At 43.4% G+C, this 22,283-nt stretch overlaps 1 protein-coding gene across 1 annotated transcript; it reads left to right on the top strand.

Annotated features, from left to right (window-relative positions):
- Positions 1–246: 246 nt before the first annotated feature.
- On the top strand, positions 247–22,226 carry prrt4b (proline rich transmembrane protein 4b). The gene is made up of 4 exons (XM_080050783.1): positions 247–328; positions 6,006–7,155; positions 12,880–13,026; positions 19,442–22,226. Exons 2-4 carry the CDS (start codon positions 6,105–6,107, stop codon positions 21,526–21,528), a joined length of 3,285 nt encoding a protein of 1,094 aa, XP_079906909.1. The 5' UTR covers positions 247–328; positions 6,006–6,104; the 3' UTR covers positions 21,529–22,226.
- Positions 22,227–22,283: the final 57 nt, after the last annotated feature.

Below are 22,283 nucleotides of genomic sequence, written 5' to 3'. Positions count from 1 at the left end.
TTCGAACTCTGTTTCCCAGTGTCCACAGCACTGGGTGATCTCCGCTAATGAACAATTTGCTCAGTGAGGTGTGACCACACGCATTGTGATGAAAGCCACACAGTGGACTGCTGATGCAGTGGGCGAGCCGGATAGAGACAAGTAGAGTGAGAGAGAGAGAGAGAGAGAGAGAGAGAAGGGGAGAGTGAGAGAGAGAGAGAGTGGGAGGGAGGGAGGGAGACTGGAACTCATTGCCACACAGACAAACCTACACTGGCTCAGAAAGACGGTCCCTCCCGCCGCTCACACAGCTGGCTGTGGATTTCCATCTTATTTCATACATCTGTAGGTAAGGAGCTGATGTGTTTTCATTTCCCTTTACATCTCCCTCTCTCTCTCTCTCTGCATGTGTATGTTAATCAGATGCTTTGCATCTAGGACTAGGGGTGTGTGGCTCTGACTCCAATATGCATGCTGTTAAATCAGAGACACACACTCTTGCTGCAGCTATAGGTAAACACACACTGACACATGCAAACATATTGTAATCCCTTGAAGACATGTAAGAGGGCTTGTGGTGTGCGTATGTTGGTAGGTGTATTTATAACAATGTGAGTGTCTGTGTGTGTGTGTGTGTGTGTGTGTGTGTGTGTGTGCGTGTGTCTTCTGGATACACCTGATGTATGAAGCGTTAACATCTGTAATCATCATGAAAATATGGCTTTAACTATGCAATTATATAGGGCTTAATGCATTTAGTTCTAGCATAAGGATGTCAATAATATATGCATACATTCCTGTGTGTGTGTGTGTGTGTGTGTGTAAGGTGCTTGCAGGCATGGATTGTTTGTGTGCGTGTGTGTGGCTCTCCATTTGCATGTGAGTGCAGCACACTCCTGCAAGCGGAACAGCAGTCCAAACGGAGTCCAAAAGGTTCTCAAATCCAAGGGATTAGCGAGACGTCTTTGGCTTTAGCTGTCACCATGGCAAAGGCAGCCGATGGAACGCCTGTGTTTGAGAGCGTCCCTTATAGTCGGCGGGTTCACTGCATTCATCAGCTCTAGAGCTAACACAGGCATTAGCCCGGCATAATTAATGTCATTTTGAAGCATGGTGGAATATTTTTCAATTGTGGTGAAAAGCTTTTATAGAGGTAGAGAATAAGAGGCATGGAAGAGGTTTGGAGGATCATACTTATCTGAGAAAAAAAGGGACAAATGACATTAAAAAGGAATCATGTTTGGAAAAAATGGAAGTCCAGAAGATGCTATCAACATTACTGCAGATGTTCTGAGAGGGAATTCTTCATATGTAAATTGGATTAGCAAGATGCCATTACAATGAATCAGGGAAAGCCTGAAGATTAGAAGAGCAAGTCTGTAATCTTGTTGGTAAACAGCATGACCCACTCATGGTGGTGGTTGACATTTGTAACCTGTTGGAATCCTGCCCGGGATGCCGCTGCTCTCGCATTTGAGGGCAGTTCTCGTTGCTGTCAATAATGTCCAGGGACTATTGACTGTAGCTAGTTGCAGCATTGCTATCCCAACTCAAAACTCACAGAATCTACTTCAAAATCATGTTGCACACCTAATTAAATATCCTTAAAACATATTGCTTGATGCAGCATAATTGTTTGCAGGCATAAAGCTGTCAGTCACATTGGCCCTCATTTATCAAACTAGCGTGGAAACTGGTGCAGATTCTGGCGCAAATACCTCCCTACGCCAGGTATCGCGTGGGATTTATCAAACAGTCGTATCTCGCCAATCTCGGCGTACGCCAGGCCATTATTGATAAATGCGGCGGCTGAAAACAATCGTATCACGCCCCTATATTTTCTCAGTTTAGAGGCCTCGCCCAGAGGTTTTACGACATGGATATGCGCATTATGGCACAGAAGAGGAACTTCTCTGAAGTAGAAATTGACAGAATAACAGCGAAAGTAGAAAAAAATAAGAGTTTCATTTCGGAGCATTACAAGCGGCATCAAAGAACGACAGAAGGCAGCAGTTAGGAAGGAAATAACTGCTGCGGTCAACAGCGTTGATGTTGACAACAAACGATCTCCATCGCTCAAATGCTATAAAACAGCATATACAGTTATATGTCGCCATTTCTTTACATAGATGAAGAAAAAGTGGTCTGACTCAAAAATCGCCACTAAAAAAAGCGTGTTGCTGTTCTGAAATGCAACCAACGTGCAGGCATAATATAAGTGGTAGAGGAGAAAAAGACGCACCAACTGTCCGATAATGGTCCCCATAAAAGAAATACACGTCTGCAGAGATTTGAATGATTAAAATGTATTGGCCCTTTTAGATAGCACTACTCAAAAGGGGTTCAAAAACTAAAAATAACACATTTTGCGTTTTACTGTATGACAGCATGCGCTTGGCACGAGTGGTCAGCCCGGCCGTCAGCTGCACAAGCCGACCCGGCAACGATCAGCTGTGAGAGCGCCCACTGTCCTGCTGAGCTGCTCCACTAGCAGATCGGAAAAACGTGCCGGTTAACGGCGTGGGATTTGAGCATGGACATATAGGATTTGAGCGTATCCTACGCTCACGTCCATATTGATAAATGCCGAGATTTGCGTAGAAGTGTACGTACACCCATTTTTCTGGTCTACGCACGGTTGATAAATGAGGGCCACTGTATCTGTGCAGTATTGACATCCCAAAAGCCATAAATTGACTCCTTAGTTGGGAGGCAGGCAGCCTATGATGTTAAAGAGCTGCAATCGAAAACACAGGACCCAACAGCACGTGGGAGGATGCACACGTAAACATACACTCAAAACGCGAGTGCAATTACATATAACCATGGCAATAATACTAGAGGGGAAACTACAACTCATAAATATGCACACCCACACGGCAATGTGCAGAAAGAAAAAAAAAGTCAACCACAGGGGTAGCCATTTGCACTGAGGTAAACTACTCCATTATCCTGGGCTGTCATCGATCCTTGGTGAAGTTTTTTTTTTTTTTGTAATGACTTTGGTCATTTGGTCACAGTCAGTTCATCTCCATTTATTACTCCCCCCACCACCACCACTCAGTGAAGAGCTTCTCCATTTCACTCACCCAGTAGTGACACCGCCCCCTAATTGCTATCACTTAATTTCTCTTACACCTAACCCTTTTTATAGCTTTCTTTTCTCTTTCCTTCTCCCTTTAACTTTCTCTCTCTCTTTTTCTCTCTCTCTCTCTGTCTCTCTCTTCATCTGTCTCCCTCTCGTAAGCTTTACCACAGTGGACTTATAATGATCACAGCGATCATGAGCGAGGGGCTTGTAATGCCGTAATACTCCTGTCAGATTAATTTAGAATCGAGGCATGTCCACAGAGAAATATATCACGGCAGTACATCAACATTGCTCAAGGTTTATGAGAGAAGTGAGTGAGTGAATGCTTCTAATGGACACAGACACACAGACACACAGACACACGCACGCGCAAGCGCACAAACACACACACACAAACATACACTGACTAAGTTGAAAGAGTGGAGTCTGTTTACACAGTTAATAAAAGAAGCTCTCAAACTAAAGTGAGCATTTGGGAGACTGCAACAGACTTTACTCTCCTGGACTAAGAATGCCATGACTGAATGACAATATTGTGTCTTTGTCTCTCTCTCTCTCTTACTCTCTGCCCTTCCTTTCTGCCTATTTTTCTCAGTCTCTGCTCGATTGAACACACTACAGTGGCAGGCCCCATCTTTGTCAAGAGCAGTGAGACAAAACCCCAGCAAAATAATAGATGGGTCTTGTAAAAAATCCCAACAGACACTTTTTATAGTTCCCTTTCACTTGCTCTGTTGCCCATCAGACCAGACCATGCTTTCACTAAGAGGTGTGTATAGGATGCATTGACTAGATTAAGTTTTAAGGGCCCAATATAGAATTACAAAACTGAAGTTTTTAATTCATTAGTGGCTAATACAATTATAGATTTTGTAAAACATTTCATTTTCAAAACATTGACTAATGCAGTTCTTGACAGAGGCATTGTTACAGCAAAACACTTCTTCTTCATCACTACAAGTGTTTTGTTTACATGTTAAAGGGGCTATTATCAATTCAATTATGTTATAGGTCACATGACTGTGTCTGTGTGAAAAGTACATATCTGCTGGATGTGTGTATATACTGTTTGCTGAAAAGTTCACCATATCAACGTGATGATATTATGGCCTTTCACCAAGAAAAAATAAGTGAAGTGCGTTGTGCGCTTTACATGAGTTTCCTTTTACTACATAAAGTGATACCGTGCGGAAGTGATACGTAGGTGAAATGTGAGAATGTAATAAATTATACATATTTTCCATCGACTAAATAGTTAATTTACCCCCAAGCCTCAAAACTAATTAAAATAATTCTGTACTCTGTTTATAAAATAAACTTCTCAACAAGACAACTCCTCCCCTTGTCTTTAAGGATAGTAAATCAAATGGCACATTTCTTAAAGAAACCAACATAAGCTTGTGTGTGTGTGTGTGTGTGTGTGTGTGTGTGTGTGTGTGCGCGTGTGTGTGTGTGCATGTGTGTGTGTGTGTGTGTGTGTGTGTGTGTGTGTGTTTGTGTTTGTGTTTGTGTATCTACTACAAAGCAGTAGTAGTGGGCGAATAAGTACACAACTGCTCCAACATGCGGAGTCCGATCTAAATACATCTACAATCACATCTCTGAACGGGTGACATGTGAACGTGTGTGGGTTGGTTGGTGCAAGCGTGAGCACACAGGCGTCTAAAAACAACCTCACTTCATTGGAAACTGATTTTCATGCTGTTCAGTCAAATGCTTAAAGAATAAGGGAGTGTGTGTGGGAAGCTCTGTGTTTTACCCCCACCGGTATAGTCTGTCTTCATATCTCTGCATGTGACTGTGTATCCAGGTTGCATCCATCCCTTAGAGAAAGGGGGGGGGGGGAGATGCCAGGTCCAGTCCTGATCGGTGAGAATGTAGCCTGAGACTCTCATGGTAGTGGTCGATTAATCTTGTGTGAGTGTATTTAAAGAAAAAAAAAAGTGGGTTGGTGGGGACGGACTTCAGAGAGTGCAGCGAACTGGCATGGATTAGGGGGAAAAAAGTGAGTTGTAAATAAACTTGTCAGGGAGAAGAACAGAGGCAGACAATGAGGAACAAGTGTGAAATAAAACGCATATGGAGACGGAGATCACGGAGAAGCTGGAGAGAACTACACTGTGATGGTGACTTTTACGTGATAATGTATGTTTTTGTTTTTTTTACTCCCACACGTTCTGGAAAAATCTAATCTGAGATTGAAAGAGAACAAGGCCAAAAACTGGGGTTGGGGGTAGTGTGGAGTTAAGTACAGCTAAAACATACAGGTTGTTGTTCTCCCGGGGGGGAAATTCCTTTGGTGCTCCAGTCTTTTCACTGAGGCAACAGGCTAGTGACTTTGAACCACTCGGCTCTACACAAAAGGAAAGAGGTCCCACTATCCGTGTGTTGGCAACCCGGGCGGACCCTAATTCTTCACTAACCTCCCCCATGCCTTCTCACACACACATTATTACTTGACCACTCCTCACTGAATAGAATACATGTGGACGGAAGTTCCTTGAGTTTGAGTTCTCTAATTGGTCATTCCGTGTAGCAGCCCAACCACTGCGACACAGCATGTGAGCAACAGCATGACATAAATACTTGACCACCACATCTGACAGGACACCACTAATTGTGGGGTGTCCATAATATTCAAGTCCTTGTTGTGATTGTGGCTGGGTGACATTTTTTCAGCCTGCTAACTTCAGCAGTGGCTTGTAATGGGTGGCATAGCTTCTATACTTAATTTACTATATGGCCTGGAAAAACAGCTGAAAAGGAAGGTTACACTCGGCTGAGAAACTGAGGGCCCAGCCTTCCAAAAATGTCTGATGAAAATAAAAAGTGAACAGATGCAAATTCCATCCAGTTTTTCGTCATGTCAAATTTAGTTGTCCGAGAGTGGATGAAAAGTGTGTCACCAAGTGTCCTGTGCTTTCTTGTCTTTTAGGCCATTCTGCCGAGGAGCCAGCCAGCCAGCCAGACCCGCCTCAGGGCACAGGAGAATGGAGAACAACATGTGACCGATCCGTGTGCCACTGTCGACAGCATGCTTCGCCTCTTTCGGACCTTGTCTTTCTGCGTCTGGTGTTTTTTGCTACTTCACGGGCAGGCTGTGGCTGATGAAGAGGCCCTTTGGGGACCGACGCCATCAAGAGAAAGCCCACCTCCAGAAAAAGAAAGCTGGTGGAATCTGCCAAAGCTCCCTTCCATTCCTTCCATTCCCAAAATACCATCGTTCAATATCCCCTATTTTGGGAGCTCGGACAGTAAAGATGAGGCTGTTGTGTTGATGACCACGACCGCCGACGGGCTGACGGAACCGATTGATCACTTGCAAGACCAGCAGTCAGGTTCTGGGGAAGGGAGCATTTCTGAACCACCCACTCCTTCGACTAAGGAACTCCTAACAAGTGTGACACAGATAAGAGCAGAATCACTTCCCACGGGGACACCAGATTCTCCACACAGCAGCATAGCGCAGAGCCACAATGAAACGTTTGTTCCAGACTCCTTCTCTCCCACGAGCAGCTCTATCAGAAACACTCCGTTCACTAACAGTCCCACCAGCACAAAAGCTCCTGAACAAAATGCAACACATACCCACCCACCACGAGCAGAAGTTCCCAACATGGGTACCACTCCACAACACCTCGCAGGGGATCACACTGATAAAGAGGGAGCCGAGGATCTTACAGAGAAGATCTCGTCGACGATAGCACCGGAAACTACAGTTCCCACTGCCTTGACTAGGGCAGTGGCCCAAACCACAACAACAAACCCAGGACTGGTGGAGACCACACTGACCAGCAGACACCCTCTGGGGACTGTTGCTCCCTCTACAGCCTCAGAAACCACGTTTGTCATAAAACCACAAGATACAATTGTTAGCGTTACCCTCCACGCTGGAGAGGCCACAATGAAAGAAACTTTTCCCACTCAGAGTGAGGCTGACCCGGACCTGTCTGAGGCCTGGTCAGGGCCTGTGGTGGAACAGCGAGGGGTAATCACCACTGCCAGCATGATTGATCCCAGGCTAGTGGCGGGATCCATAACAAGCACAGCTCAGAGTCAAAGGGTTAACGTCCCGATAGCAGGAGGTAAGCAAAGTTAAACAAATCAATCGTGGCTGGATCGAATCAATACATGTGATCAATCATGTGCAGGCAGGTCTTAAGTGTTCAATAGACGGTTTTCAAGCAAAGGGCTGCAGACAGTTCGGCTTGATCGATGACATTTATGTCATTGTGAGTAGTCAAAGGTCCAACATTAGCATAAATCCAGATCTTGTTGAAACTGTCAATACGCATTATAGGTACACGTCTGGAATTTACAATTACATGATTGCAACGATGTGTTGTGTGTTGGAATGTCTGTTCAGCTGTCTTAGGAAAGTAAATTAAAGGCATAGTTAGGATTTTTGAAATAATGTGGCATAACTGAGTAGTGGTTTGAATGGATGGACATTGGTTCAGGCTACTGATCCTGTGGACAAATACACTTCATCAAAAGGAAGACAACTTGCTCCACAATACAGTAATCAAAACCATCTACGAAAGAATGAAACATCTTTATTGTTTTTCCAATGCTTTCTTCCCACAAACTCCAAACTATTCAATAAAATAGTTCCATGACACAGAGACAATGAAATGGAGAATAATGAATCAAAAGCTGTTGTGAAATCTTTTGTGGATGGTTAAAATGCTTATTTTCTTTGTTGTTGTTGTTTATTGGCCCCAATGCTCCATACATACCCTCTGTCAGTTTTGCATTTCTCAATTGATAGCCGCCAGTAATCCGTAACACCCACTATCAAACAATATTAACTAATCCTTTTAATAGAGTTCTTAAGCGGCAATTTCCCTCCAACATTGCATAAGCCATTACCCCAGTGAATGGAACGAAAGAATATTTGATTCAATGCTGCTCTGTGGTTTTCTTGTTTCTCCATAGAGCATGAAAAAGGGAAGACGATGAAGTAAAAACAAGCTCCATAGCTAGACGATTTCATATAGGACTTTGACATGACATTGAGGCAATACCTCTTTCTTCAAAGCCCATCCCCCCAACACTGGTGGCAGTCTGGTGTCTGTATGCCTAATGAGGCTTCAGAGGAGCATCCTCCTCCAGGTACAGACCCATTCATCATGTAGGGTCAGAGGTTTGGCCAGACAATGATGAGTCCATTATTTATCAGCCATGGGAGGGTTTCGGTGTTCATCTGATACAACCATGATTGTTTTGTGGATGTATACACACACAGTAGTCTCTGCACTCAGCCATGCGTATAGGACATAATGATTTTCTGCTTGTGCTTATAGATCAGCTTCTATATCTTAACGCTTCCATCCCACCAATGTCCATTAATTTAAATAAATTTGAGTCCATATCATATTTTCATCAACCATTAGAAAAAAACAATGAAAAATCAACTCATCAAAATATTTACATGACCCGTTTTACAAAACAATATGTTTTTGCTGTCAAGAAATCACAGTAAAGTAAATGCAATCATTTGAAAACATTTTCTAAACACAATTTTAATCAAATATCTCTCAGCCTTCTATCATCAATTCATTCATTTTTTCTCAGCACTTTAAGGACTTCTTTTTCATATGTGATACAATCAGAGGCCTGTGAACAGCTACCTAATGGGCCTTGAGATGAGACTGTTTAGTCAGCTGCAAGTTCCAAGCTCTAAATTAGACTTTGAAGCTGAGCTCAGGGACACTTACAGATAGCAGCAGTGTGCATTCTGCAAAGTGTCAAAAAGTACATTAACAGCCCCTCAATGGGAACTAAAGGTTGTGAGTGAATGTGTTTTTTTTTACTGTTGCAGGTCTTGTATCTCCCACACTGCTATGCACCTGCTTGTATTGAAACTGCTGATGTTATGTTTAGTCTACAGGGCACACTGTTGTGTCTGCACTAGTTTTCGATTGTGCATCTCATAGCGACATACAGAAAAGATAGGGGGGGATTGGCCCACGCGGGGAGGGCTGCTGTGGCCCTGTATCAGTATTCCAGGCGCACACTCAGCGAAACCACCACCTCTCCTGTGGGACCATCCGCTCGCCAGTCGCTGTTCATGGAGGCTGAACAGGCTACTGGCCATTTAGTTTCCTCCCTCTGCGCTCCCTCCCTCCCTCCCTCCCTCCCTTTTACAATCTGTTCGCCCTCTGTACAAACACAAACCTCTGTCACTTCTTTCCATGGACAGACATGTCAGCTATGGCTGCTATGAAGGGTACAAATGACTTCATGGGGATGAGAGAAGCTTCTTGTTAAAAATATGATGCTTATATGCACCCTAGTTGTCGGCTTGGGAATAGTACTGCACTGGATTCTTGCAGTGTCAAAACGATCACACCTTGCTTTATGAAAATTAAAAACATATATGACACCATTGCATTACCATACATTAGGGCTATGCATGTCTATGAATAAATCCCTTTCGCACCAGAGGTGTTGGACATCTTCACCAAGCAAAAAGGGGTGGATTTTCATTGATCGCAAGAGCGGTGATCGCTGTGTGTTGTTGCCCTTGAGGAGGCTGTCAGGTATTAAAAAAAAAAAAAACAGCAACGCACTGCATCTGTGTCAAATCCTCTACTCGGGGACACTCCAACGTCCGCTAGCAAGGGTAATTATGAGAGGACAGAGCGGAAAAAGGGATGAATGTGGAAAAAAATCTGTGTTTGAGGTTGATGAGATATGGGTACATTGGAAATGTTTTTTTCTAAAGCATCTCAGACGGCCACTGCTGTACATTTCCTTCCAAAACCCATTTCCTTAATCCTGCTCTTTCTTTCCCCTCCTCCCTCCTTTCCATTACTGTATGCTGTACTAATAGGCAGCGGCTAGACTGGACCTTTAACACACTCCATAAATACCTGCAAGGATGTATTATGTGCTATACTAAACAGCGAAAGCACTTCTATTGGCGGATTAATTGATTATGGAAATACTGTTACACCTAGAGCATGTGGCATGAATATCTGATGTCCCTAGTATCGAACTAACATGGGAAAAAGGGGGCTTTTATCCAAATAGAGAACACTATGATGACTTTAATATTATGCTAATCTCAGAAATGACTTATTTATCCATGGAAACTGGATGGATTAGGCCTGTTTGTTTTTAGGCTTTGACCCACAGCTCATGCTGATTTCCCACCCGACTAATGCAAATATGCAATCATAGAACAAACTGGATTATTTCTCACTAAAAAATCAGGCTGATTTTTGTAAGTAAGACTCAAGAGTGTTACGGAGTTATAAAAATGCCCCCAATCCCTTTAGCCGAATTAGCAACGACATGATGTAATTTTGTGCAAGTACGAAAAAAGGAAAAATTCAAGATGAGGTATCTCAGTCGTAATATCCCATTTCTATGCATCTGATTTATGAGCATCCCGACTCTTTGCTGCAACGTTATCTGACTTGTTCCCTTTTCTTCCTTATCATTCAGCTCAGTGCGTTTGTTACGGAGCCCACACACGTATTCTCTCGCAAAACTCTCTCGGGGCTGACGTAGATAAAGCCGGTTGTAATGGAATGCGGCCCCATCTTTTGTTTATTATTTCTGGAAGCAGAAGATAATGAGGTGCATCTGGAACACTAAAAAAAGAATAACTACCACACCAACATGGAGGTTCCTGCCCAATGAGTGTGCTTCTTTGAATTCAACTTAGGCTACATCTCTGGACGTCTCTGCCTGAAGTGTTCTTCTTCAACTGAAAAATAACCGATAGATCATCATACTTTAGTGGCACGAAGGCCAAAAGGAATTATGTGTGGAGATACTTAGATACTAATTATGTCAAAAAATAAATAAATAAAGAAGTAAAATGATATTTCAGCACATTTGTAGTGTTGAGCTATTCAATAAGTAAAATGGAGGTCCACTAAAGCCTCCCTCTCTCTTATCCTTTTTGCTTTTATTTTGCTTCCGTCAGCAGAGTCTCTGCAAAAAGCTGCTCATCAGTAATTTTGCTTGTGATGCGTTAAAGTGATGAGCTTCACTGTGTGTTCTGTGGAAGTGTGTGTGATTGAGTCACCGCATGTTCATGTGTTCTCTCCTGGTGGCTAATTTGTAGCAGACCTTGTTAGATGTTGTAATTTAATCGACAATCGCACATCAGAGCTTCTTTACTGGTCCAGCTGATCCAAGATGCTGCAGGGATCTGGCTGAGACAAACAGTGTCTCCTTAACACGTTCCACAAACAGAATGACCGTAAAAACACAAAAGAAAGAAAAGGAATGACATCACAGTGACATCACAACTGTGCAAAATGTAGGGTTAGACAGCGAGACCATATAACACTCTTTCTGCCTTTTCTCATAGGATGAACCGATTTCTAAAATGTTTGCACATTTATACTACTTGAGTTTTTAAATCTGCCCCTCTCCTAAACGCACTAAGCATATTCTTGAGGTCTAACAAACGTGTCGAATGAATGGACTTCCTCATAAGACGTGTGCAGCACTGATCATTTAAAACATTTGAGGTAATGCATTGTTTACATTCATGCCGAATTGAAGTGCTGCCCTTTTTGCGGCATTGCATAATGTGGACTGTGTATTTTGATGCCTGCATGTTTATGCATGCATACAAAAAACACCTTTTGCTCCTAGTGGTCATTAACCTCCACAGGAAGCCTTTAAAATGACAGCCAATGTAAAACAACACAGGTTTTAAGTGTAACACGTACAGTATGTGTACTGTTTTTGCGTACTGGCTGTGATTTCCATGTCGCCGTGGAGTTTACTTGAGACTTAAGACTCCTACTCCGACGAGCATTAGTATTGGGGTGTCATATTTGCATGTGTGTACTACATATGCAACATTTTTCCTGCTTCCCATTCAGCGGAGGCAGATCTCCAGCTCTGTCGACTTCAACAGCGCAATAAAGCCATGAGCCAGATTTTGCTCTGGAGACTTTTTTAAAACTTGCTAATTGACTTGGGCGCTACACGAGCATGACCTAGATAATAACGAGAGTAGCTTGCTTTGCCTCTTAGACATTATGAGTTTTTTTTTATTTCTTGCCAACAATCTACCTGATATCTCTGGCTTAATTAACTAAGCCAGCTTGTCAGTGTTTTTGTTTCCCAACAGAGTCACTCACTGAATATTGGTCTGAATCTCAAAAGGTCTATTATTCATTTCATAACTGCTGTACTGCATTGTAAAAACACAGGGCCGACTCTGACAACATATTTTGTGAGTGTACACAAGGGAAACAACAGTGATGTGGCTCTGTCATGTCCTCATTACTTTCTCATATTCTCTGGTTCTTGTTTTCTTTCTTTGTTTTCTCTCCCTGCGCTATGTTTACCAAATGCTTGTCCTCGCTTTGCCTCCGCTTTGTCGCAGTCAGACAGACGATTGAACAAGGGCTCTGGATTCTTATGATGTAGCAGGATGTACACACCCATGCGCACACACAGACACACACACACACACCCATAAACATTCACGCACACATCAGGATGTCAATGCAATTAGACTATGGAGGGCCAGTCCAGACTACAGTGCTATGGATGACTGGCTACAACTAAGTGGATCATAGGCCGATCCCTGTGACAGAACTGGGTTAAGAATTATAGCCCCTTCCATTTTTTTCCACAGTGTACGTCTCAGACATGCTGTGAGCTGAGAACAGAGAGGGTTAAACTCTCCCTTGGCAGGCTCCTGATTCGCTAATCTGTTTTTCTATAGACTACATACTTGGAGCTACAGTGTTGTTTTTGCTCTTTAAATTGTATACCTGCGTTGCCATGTGATCGCTCAAGAGGTTAAACTGCATTTGTCTTCTCAGAGCTGCCAGGCAAAGAGGATGAGGAGGATGGGGAGGCAGAGGAAGGTGTGGTTCCTACAACAGACGGGCACGGTGGTGACTCCAGGTTGGGCGCCATTTCCACGCCATCCCCTCAACCGCTGACAGCATCCCTGCCACAGAGCACAGGTGAGCAAGCAAAATCCTTTTAAAATGCAAGCAAACACTGTTAAGTAAGGTCAAAATCTCCCATCTGTTTCATTGTTTATGCACCGCCATACATACCCTTAGGACTGCATGCTGTTTGTTTCATAAGCCGCCTGGTAGCTGTTTAAATATCAGTAAATCTTTTCTGGACTGGGGAAAAACAATTACCCAGCATCCTTTGCCTGACGCACACTAATTGCTTCCAACGGGAGGAGAAAAACTGCTCGTTCATGCTGTGATTTTTGGAAACTCCTGACAGCAGCAGGGGCAGGGAACAATGCCAACACGCTTAAGAAGTACTCCCCTGTCCTATCGATAATAACCATCTTTCCGACAGTAGCTGCCTTTAATAAAACACTTTGGAATTTATTAATTTATTCAGGGTGTCAAAGCCTATGAAATTATCTGGTTAAAGACTAATCTTACAAAAAAAGGCAAAGGCAACATGCCGTATTTTAGTATTTTTTTTTCAAAAGTCTCTTAAATAACAGTAGACAATGCAGTTTTTGGGGACTATCATACGTATCAAACCTCCATCATGAACTGGTAAAATATGTCTAATAAAAGATTCACTTTCAGCCCAGTTCACATGAGCAGATGTAACCCATTTACCTCACCCAGAATAGCCGATGATATTGTCAGGTGATTTTCAAAAATAGACCTGTCAAATGTGCCATTCGCTGACAGGGATGGGACAGTGCCGAGCTCTCTGGTGTGTCACCAGTGGGTGAGCGAAACGATTCTGTTGCTAGTCTGTCTGTCATTGGAAAGTGTCTTCGCTATAGCAGAAATCTGTTGCTCACACATAGTATGTATCATCTACACATAAACAGGGTTTACAGTTACAAACTCTCCCATTTGCTTAAATGGAGCCGCAGTGGTTGCTTTTGGATTAAGTGCAACTGTTTAAGAAGCAAATATCAGCCACACACACACACACACACACACTGAACAGGGTCCTCCTCAGTATGCAGGATGTAACCTCTCTATGAGCTCCTTCTAAATTGCTTTTTCTAAGGTGATTCAAATTGAAAATGAAGGCAATCAAATGAAAACTACTACATGTAGCCCTCAATTGCAAGGTGCAAGAATCAACACAGAGCCAATTAGACATGTGTGAGGGGGGTTGTTACCCGTGTAACATCAGACCTTCACCTTTAGCACCTCACAGGTTAACTTGACACTTTTCCAAATTTACAAGTAAAACCAGAAGAAATGAAGACATAAATACAGCCCCCTATGGCCTGTGCACTAATAGTGTTTCCACTGAGACCTAAATTAAACTATTCCTCAAGAGAAATGGCCAGCTAGGCAAGTTATGTGATAGTCCTATGTGTTTTCTGATTTTCGGAAGATTGGGGTTCATTTATCTTTTAGACTGTGTTATCGCTTTGTATGAATAATTGATTGCATCGTTTCAAGACAACTCTATGATGTTTCATTATTTTGATTCATAAGGAACTTTACATGAATATTCACAGTAATACACCATGCATTAGTCTAGCTGCAGGCATTATAAAAAAGGGCTAAAAGCTGAAATGACCTCTAGGTTGTTGGCCACTAGCCCCAATGCTTTAAAGGTGCGGTGTGTAAAATCGGAATATTTAGTGGCATCAAATGTTGAGAGTCTGAGATTGCAACGCTCCCTTGGTAACCACTCAAATTATTAGAGAATCTACAGTGGCCTTGATTATGCTTCTCCCAAACTGAAAAAAAAACCTTTATCAATTCTTACTGCACCTTTAAGGCTGTTTCTGTCTACTGTATGTGTTTCACAGTCCCTAGCATGAGAGACCCATTCCCAAAGGAATGTATCAGATGACCGGGGAGCATGCAGTGGAACGTAATTCACTGATCCATCCTTGTACTGTAGCCACCACCGCATACCAAACCCTGTCCAGGCTGCACGGGCCCAGCAGCTCAGAATGTGACATTCATCGACATGTGCGCGGCAACAAAACACAGCACTAATTGAATAGCCGTCACGTTTTCCACTCGGCCTGACTTACTGGCATCCCAACCATCACCGTCACCATCACCATTGCCCTGGAAAGTAAACAAACGGACAGACCAATCATTGGCGTAACGATATGCTGAACCCCACCTACTTTATCAGTGTGGCCTCCACAATCAAAACGCCTGCAGCTGTGTGTTTGTTTTACACTTTCCTGCCACATTTCCCACACAGTCTGCCGTCTGTTTTGATAGTACGCCAGGACATTGTCAGTGCAGTAGTACAGTGCAGGCTTAGCGCTCTGCCATATTTAAAGCTGCTAACGTCACAGCTTTCATAAAGGATAAATATAGCTCCTCTGTATTTTTTTTTACATGAGTTAGCCTACTACAAGATGGCTTTCATGCATTTTGTACTGAATCAAAATGTTGTTTAAACCAAAAAGTAGTCACATTAATATGTCAGTGTGGTGCTACAGGTAACAATTGCTGTCATTGATCAGACCTTTAATTATCAGCAATGCTAGCAGCTCGCTACTTGGGATGGGAATGGCGGGCAGTTGGTCGGTTCACCACATAGGTCTAGAACAACAAGCATCTCAAAAAATACTGGATGGATTATTAGCCTACATTTGTTACAGGCACTCATGCTCATACAGACAATGAATCCTAAAGTATTTGGTGATCCCCTGATTTGTCTGCTAGCGCCACCATCATGTCAAAATGAAGTCTTAACAATTGGATAGTTTTTGTCCAGGCATTCATGGTTGTTGCAGGATGGTATGTTATCCCTTAACTTAGCTTAACTTTTCAAATGCCCTCACCAGGTCGACATTTGTATGTGTCAAGTGCATAGGCTTATGACCAAATATCTACAAAGCTGAAGCCATGCTGTTAAGCTACAGCTGTACTTTATACGCAATCCTTATAGTATATAAATACATAATTTTTTAACATTAGAATGGTAGCATTGTCACTGTGAGCATATTGCCATGGCATTAGCCTTTAGCTTAAAGTAGGCTACAGTTTAGTCGTCTATTGCAAGTATAAGTTGATGTGTTTAACTAGCTTGTTCCATATTTGGTATTTCTACTTCATAAATGGCATTTGTCTACTTCCCTTAATCAAAAATAGTTTCATGAACTATTTCAAATTTAAATAATGTAAAAGGAGTTCCAAACACCCGAGGCTATATGCTGGCTTAATGGTCGATTTTCTGGCAGAGCAGCAGCAGCAGCGTGTGAGGCATTTCTCAATGAACTGACTGATGTTATTGCATAGGCTACGTCTTATTCTCTCCACTGCCAGATTTGCTCTTAACAACATAGTCTAGTAGTGCAATGCTGAAGGCTCATAACAAAGATGATGCATAAGGGAGCAATCTAAACAGCATTTCACTCTTCGCTATTAAAGATTAATTGGGATTTAATTAAAAAAGTGAATGAGTGCAAAAACAAGCCTCTGAAAAACACATCGATCTTTGTTGTTCTTAATAGTACTCTGTTGCCCCCATGAGGAATTTTGAGTAATTACAACAACACTGTTGGCGCATCTAATCGGTGATCGCGAATGGATTCTATACCGTCTGCTGTAGGCTACATCCAGGTTTTTTCCTAGCCGTAGAATGAACAATAGAACCATTTCTTGGGCACCTTTTGCGCCAGTGTCAAGAAGTGACACCAGTTTGTAAACGCTGCCATACTAAGAAATACAGAGTTTTGTCGAGCTGATAGGCTTAATCAACTTTGTATCAACTCATTTGGCAATGGCTTAAAAGTAACCGACATTCATTCATATGAAAAAGGTACGCACTATAGCTTTAAGGACGGGATTCAGCTCTACAATACACGTCAGGATTTTTTAAATAAAACTGCTGCGACAAGATGCAGTAAAAGATGCACCTGCAGCTGGCAGTAGGGTCATATTTCCTCCCGCTTGACGTATTCATCACGACCTGTCACAGTGATTCAGCTCTAAGGTCAGGAGATGAATGAGGTAAAATGATAAAGACCTTGTCCACCACAGGCAGACAGCAGGGCAGTGCTAAAGCTTATGCAAAAGCACTTGTCGGTCAGATGGGTTAGCACTGTGCTGGTCTGGGAACCAGCTTGCATGTGCTATTCATGGATGTATCTAGTTATTTGTGTTTTTAGTATTTTTAATGTTATTTAATTCCAGGTTGCCGTTGTAAGAACAGGCTGGAGACAACAGATGCAAATTAGCACACACAGCTAACTCTGGCTTAAATACAGCATCCTTGGCTTTGTCCCTATCATAAATAAATAAATCTAATTTAAATATTCTGCTACTCTTGAGTCAGGAATAGAGTAGGGCTTTGTTTACAAGGGGGTACTTGAGTACAGCAAGTTTCAACAGTACAAACACATGCAAACGCACTGATAGACACACAGGCATTTCACTCTCTGGGTGCAGACCTAAACATGTGATACTTAATGGGAGCAGCAGCTGCCGTGCACCGGATCTATAGGCCTACAGTTTTTTGGGGGGTAAAAGCAGAGAGCAGCAGAAGCAGAAAACATAAAGCATGGGAAGAGACTTGTAAAAAATCAGGGTAGTCAAACAGAACCGAAAAATAACTGTCCCAGTTTAAAAATAACAAACCCACCTATGGGAGTTTCCCCTTTTTGAAGGCGGGAGTTCAATGGAAATCATAAACAAGAGTGAATATAGGGGGAGCAGTACAGGGTGGGATGGGAAGCACAAGAGCACGACCCATAAAAGTACATTAAAAGACAGATGTAAAATGAATATGCTAAAAACCACATGAATGCCTCTTTAAGTTGTACTTGGGGAACAAATTGGACATCTTCAACCTATATGAGAAGATTTAGGGGGGGTTTGCGGTGCTGATGTCTGCATGTTTAAGTTATTTAGCTGGCACATAATATTACCGCCCGATGTAATGTATTCCCCAGGCATTGCTGCTGGACATTTTTAAAGTCCTTTTTCTCCATTGTTTCAGACAAGAGATATAGCAATTCTTTTTGGCTGCTTTTGGCTTTTTTACACACAAAAAATACATCTCCAATGTCATACAGAAAATACAGCAAAATGAATTGAAGAGTGTACACTTCACTGAACCTGCCTGCAGTGAGATTTACTGCGCTGTCTGTTTATCCTGTTCATTGGTGCTCGTCGCCGTGGTATATTATAGCACCTGGCTCTTTATGGAGGGGTGATTGTCTCCGCTAAGCTTCAAGCAAAACTACTGTGTGTGTGTGTGTGTGTGTGTGTGTGTGTGTGTGTGTGTGTGTGTGTGTGTGTGTGTGTGTGAGAGAGAGAGAAAGAGAGAGAGAGAAATAGAGAGAGAGAGAGTTTGTGTGTGCGTTTGTGTGTGTGCAAATGGCAAAGGTGCAATTAGAAGCTGCAATGTATTTAAACTGATATCATTACACTAAAGGTCTCAATATGTTTTTGTCTGTGGTGGAAGATGGAATGTAGGCTACAAGAGCTGATAGTAGCCTAATGTTTTATGGAAACATTCCTATGTCCATCATGTGAACTCAACTCAGTGATTAGGAAGCAGATGAAAAGTTTGTGTTTTTCCCGTCTTTGAGTGCCGTGTAGAAATGACATCCCATTCAAGTCATCCTATAGTAATTGGGCCACATAAACATGTACAGCGCAATTTAGCTTTACAGGCGTCTCTGTAATGTTCATGCCAAAAACACATATATGGTTACTCTTTAATTATCAAAGCCAAATACCATTTCCTTTGCAGTGCTAAAACATATCTTACGCTTGTCGCATTGAAACTCCGGATGGCTTACGTAACGCAAGAAAAATTTGCTTTGTGGTTCTGAGTGGGCTGATCTCAGTTTGACGTTTTCTTCTTAAAAGCTTTGAAACAGGATTAGCACATGGAAGAAAGCTGTTTTTTAACAACCTGGACCTAAACCAATTTGTTTTCTGGCTCAGATAGTTAAACATTCTGTGTGTATTCTCATGAGTCAGATGAGTATGCTTTGAGGTTAGCTAAAAGTCAATGTTTACAGCTAATGCCATTTCCAGTGTTTGGGATTATACCTTGTTCTCTGCATTTACAAATATTTGAGCGTTAAAGTTGGAGTCGGCAACTCTCACTTTTTGTCAAAATCAGTGAATATCACCTCATGATCCACTTCTTGAAGGTTCTGTTGGTGAACTGAAAAGTTCCAGTTTTAAAACACAGCCTAGGCCTGTAAATGAGCATGTTGCAGTGGGCCCCCTTTGTTTACATACCCCTTGTTTACAAACACGTTCACAGAGCCTAGGCTGCGTATAAACACTGGATTTTTAAGCGCACACACAGTACCGGCAGGAAGAGATATTCACTGATTTTGACAACAAGCGTTCTCTGGAATCGCTGACTCAACCTTTTATGCATGATGCTATAAGCTATTCAAAGCAAATCTGATGATCTGAATTTCTGCTCTCTTTCCAGACATTCCCTCTGAAACCCCCCGTATTCCTGTGTACACTGAAGACTGGACGTCCAGCCTGGAGGACAGCGACATCACCCTACTTCCAGACTGCAATCAAGAGCGCTCCGTCTTCTGCAACCTCTCCAACAACTGGGACTCAACAACCTCCACGCATGTCACAGTCAAGCCCACACAGAACACCACTGCCATGAACCAATCAATCAATCCCATCCTGACCCCAGCTCAACCCATGTTGGTGCCTCTGTACACTGACTGGAACAGTGCCATGGCAGCTTGGGGCCTTGCCTGGGAGGCGCATGTTTACGGCGCTGGTTTTGCCTTTGCCATGCTAACGCTAGCCTCTGCACTAAATCTGCTCTGCCTGCCGCTACGATGCCCATCGGGATGTGGCTACTTTGCCCTGGTCAGCCTGTTTCTCCTAGCTGCCGGTTGTACCAGATCTTTCTCACTCCTGTACGATGCCTACGGCCACCAGGACCGCCTACCCTCCATTGAGGCCTCGATGATGCTCTACGAAGCACCGTTCCCCTGCTTGACCGCAGCTTTCGGACTGGTTTTCCTTCTCCTGTCCATGCGCTCGAGAATGCAGCTGTCCTACTCAGCCTTCCAGAGACCCTGTGTCCTGGCTTGCCTGGTTGTCCTGCACTTTGTTGCCGCATTCGGGCCGGTGACGTTACTGAGGTTTTACCAGCAAAACCCTCCACTTTGCCTCTTTCTTTCACTTGTCTCCCGTGGAGCTTTCGTAGTATTGGCCACATTCCTGTCCGCTGCCTATTTTGTGTTCTACATCTACGTGCGCGCAGATTCGAAACACATCTACCATCTGAATAACACATCTCCAACACCTATTGAGCGCTACAACCGCTGCCCCTTTGCAGAGAGCCGAGATTGGAACCGTGCGGCTTTAACTGTTTGCCTTTCTGCACTGTTTTCTTTAGCATGTGCGGGACTGCAGTTATATGCAATGCTCAATGCTATGGGTGTGGCAGGCGGGGAGGAGGTCTTCCGCCCATGGCCATGGTGGGCTTTTCAGTTCAGCTGCAGACTGTGTGAGCTCGGGGTTTGCCTCACCTTAGCCTTGGTGGTCGCACAACCGGTCTACTGTTCCGACCACCTCCCAGACGCGGGGAGTTGTTGGACTGAACTGTTGGCATGCAAGTCACCTCTCCTTCCCGGGAGCTACCAGTGGACCCTGAGCCAGCAAGAGAAGCTCGCCATCGTCGATACCGTTGGGCTCGGAGAGACAGAGAGCCTTCCTCTTTACACACTGATGGACGAGAGGCTTGGTTCCAGCTTGAACGGCCTGGACCTCCTCTACCACAGCAACCGGGCCTTGGCGTACCGGGACCTGGACTTGGATTTGGACCTACGGGGTTCGAAAAAACCAGACGATGGAGGAAGAGGAGGAGGACAGCCGTCAGGTGCATCCTCGTTTACCAGCGACTCCACCACAGACCTGAGGCCACCTTCGCCCATCAACCTGCGTCGCAGCATCGACGAGGCGCTTTTCAGTGAATCCCTCTTTCCAATGAGCCTCTTCAGCCCGCCCATTCTGTGCAGCGATCTATCAATGAACAAACATCGTGCACTGCCCAGCAACGGCTTCTGCGATCCTCTCTCGGCGGATCCTGGCCTGTATCGGACCTCTTCCTGCGTGGAGATGGCCTCTCAGTCCCAGCCCCCAAGTTGCACCCAATCTCAAAGAGACAGCGTCGTGGGTTCTCCACCATCTCCCTCCCTATCTTCATCCTCCAGCTGTTCATCTCCCGAGCGTTGGAGGGGCAGCTCTTCGTCCTGTTCCCTCTACAGAACCTCTCTAGGCGGTTCTTCGCTTGTCCTCTGCCCGAGCCCAGAGAAGCACGCTCGTCAGAATCTCCAGCAAGGGATTATGGGACATGTGCCGTCCTCTGGCCATCACCACGGCAACCACACTGACCCACAGAGGCACTATCAGACACTGGGTGCAGCATCACAGGAGAGCCTGGACATGTCGTCTGAGGCAGACCGATCCGTGCAAGAGGAGTTCATGAGTGCTTGCAGACAAATGGATGCTTTGAGCATCTGCAGCGAGACTATTGATTTGTAAAGGACAGTCTGGTCAAACAAAGGGGTTGGACTGAGAACTTAAGGATGGGTGACTGCGCTGAGCGAGAAAGTTGACTGTGATGGGTTTTTTTTTCCTACAGCTTATCTGGTAGTGCATGGTAGCTTTGGCGTACACCATAATAAAACCTATAGCTGCCAAAATAATGCTTTGGAGGTTTGATGTGGTAATAAGTGAATGTCTCGGAGGGGTGTAAGTGCCAAGAATGTCAAAAGCCAAAAGGTATTTTGTAACTTTTACATGTTTGATAAAGGGTTAAAGTGAAGTTCGATATGGTCGAAAAGGATAGTAACATTTTGCTAAGAGGAGATAGCAGGAATTTATTTGTACAAATGTTTTTATTGCATTCGAACATTCCAATAGATAGTACTGTGACTGAATTAAGCACTTATTAAATACTACTGAAGTCATACTCTTTCAAATTAAGCAGAATATTATTGTCATCTCATGTTGAATAAATGGGATTAGAATGAATTTTGTCAAAATATATATATACACTCCATATCAATATGCCACATCTTAATTGCAGTTATGTTGCAGCAGTGCCCTCTACTGGTAAACCGCACAACATGTTACCCTTTCCTTCTACATTTATCACCAAAGGATTGTGCTTCTTCTACATACATTGACAGCATCTTCTATGACCTGCTTACTAATTTATTTATGTTCAAACATAACTATGCTCAACACAATGTTTAATAAAGTTTGTTACATAACATTGTTTTTCTTGTACTTCA

Source organism: Ammodytes marinus, assembly GCF_949987685.1.
Source record: "Ammodytes marinus genome assembly, chromosome: 22".
Taxonomy (NCBI): domain Eukaryota; kingdom Metazoa; phylum Chordata; class Actinopteri; order Uranoscopiformes; family Ammodytidae; genus Ammodytes; species Ammodytes marinus.
This window is presented reverse-complemented; position numbering and strand designations above follow the sequence as displayed.

Excerpts from the sequence above, each read along its gene's own strand:
- prrt4b (XM_080050783.1), top strand. The coding sequence starts at position 6,105 with ATGCTTCGCCTCTTTCGGACCTTGTCTTTCTGCGTCTGGTGTTTTTTG. Across the intron at positions 7,156-12,879 it reads TAACGTCCCGATAGCAGGAG|AGCTGCCAGGCAAAGAGGAT; the intron begins GTAAGCAAAGTT and ends TTGTCTTCTCAG. Across the intron at positions 13,027-19,441 it reads ATCCCTGCCACAGAGCACAG|ACATTCCCTCTGAAACCCCC; the intron begins GTGAGCAAGCAA and ends CTCTCTTTCCAG.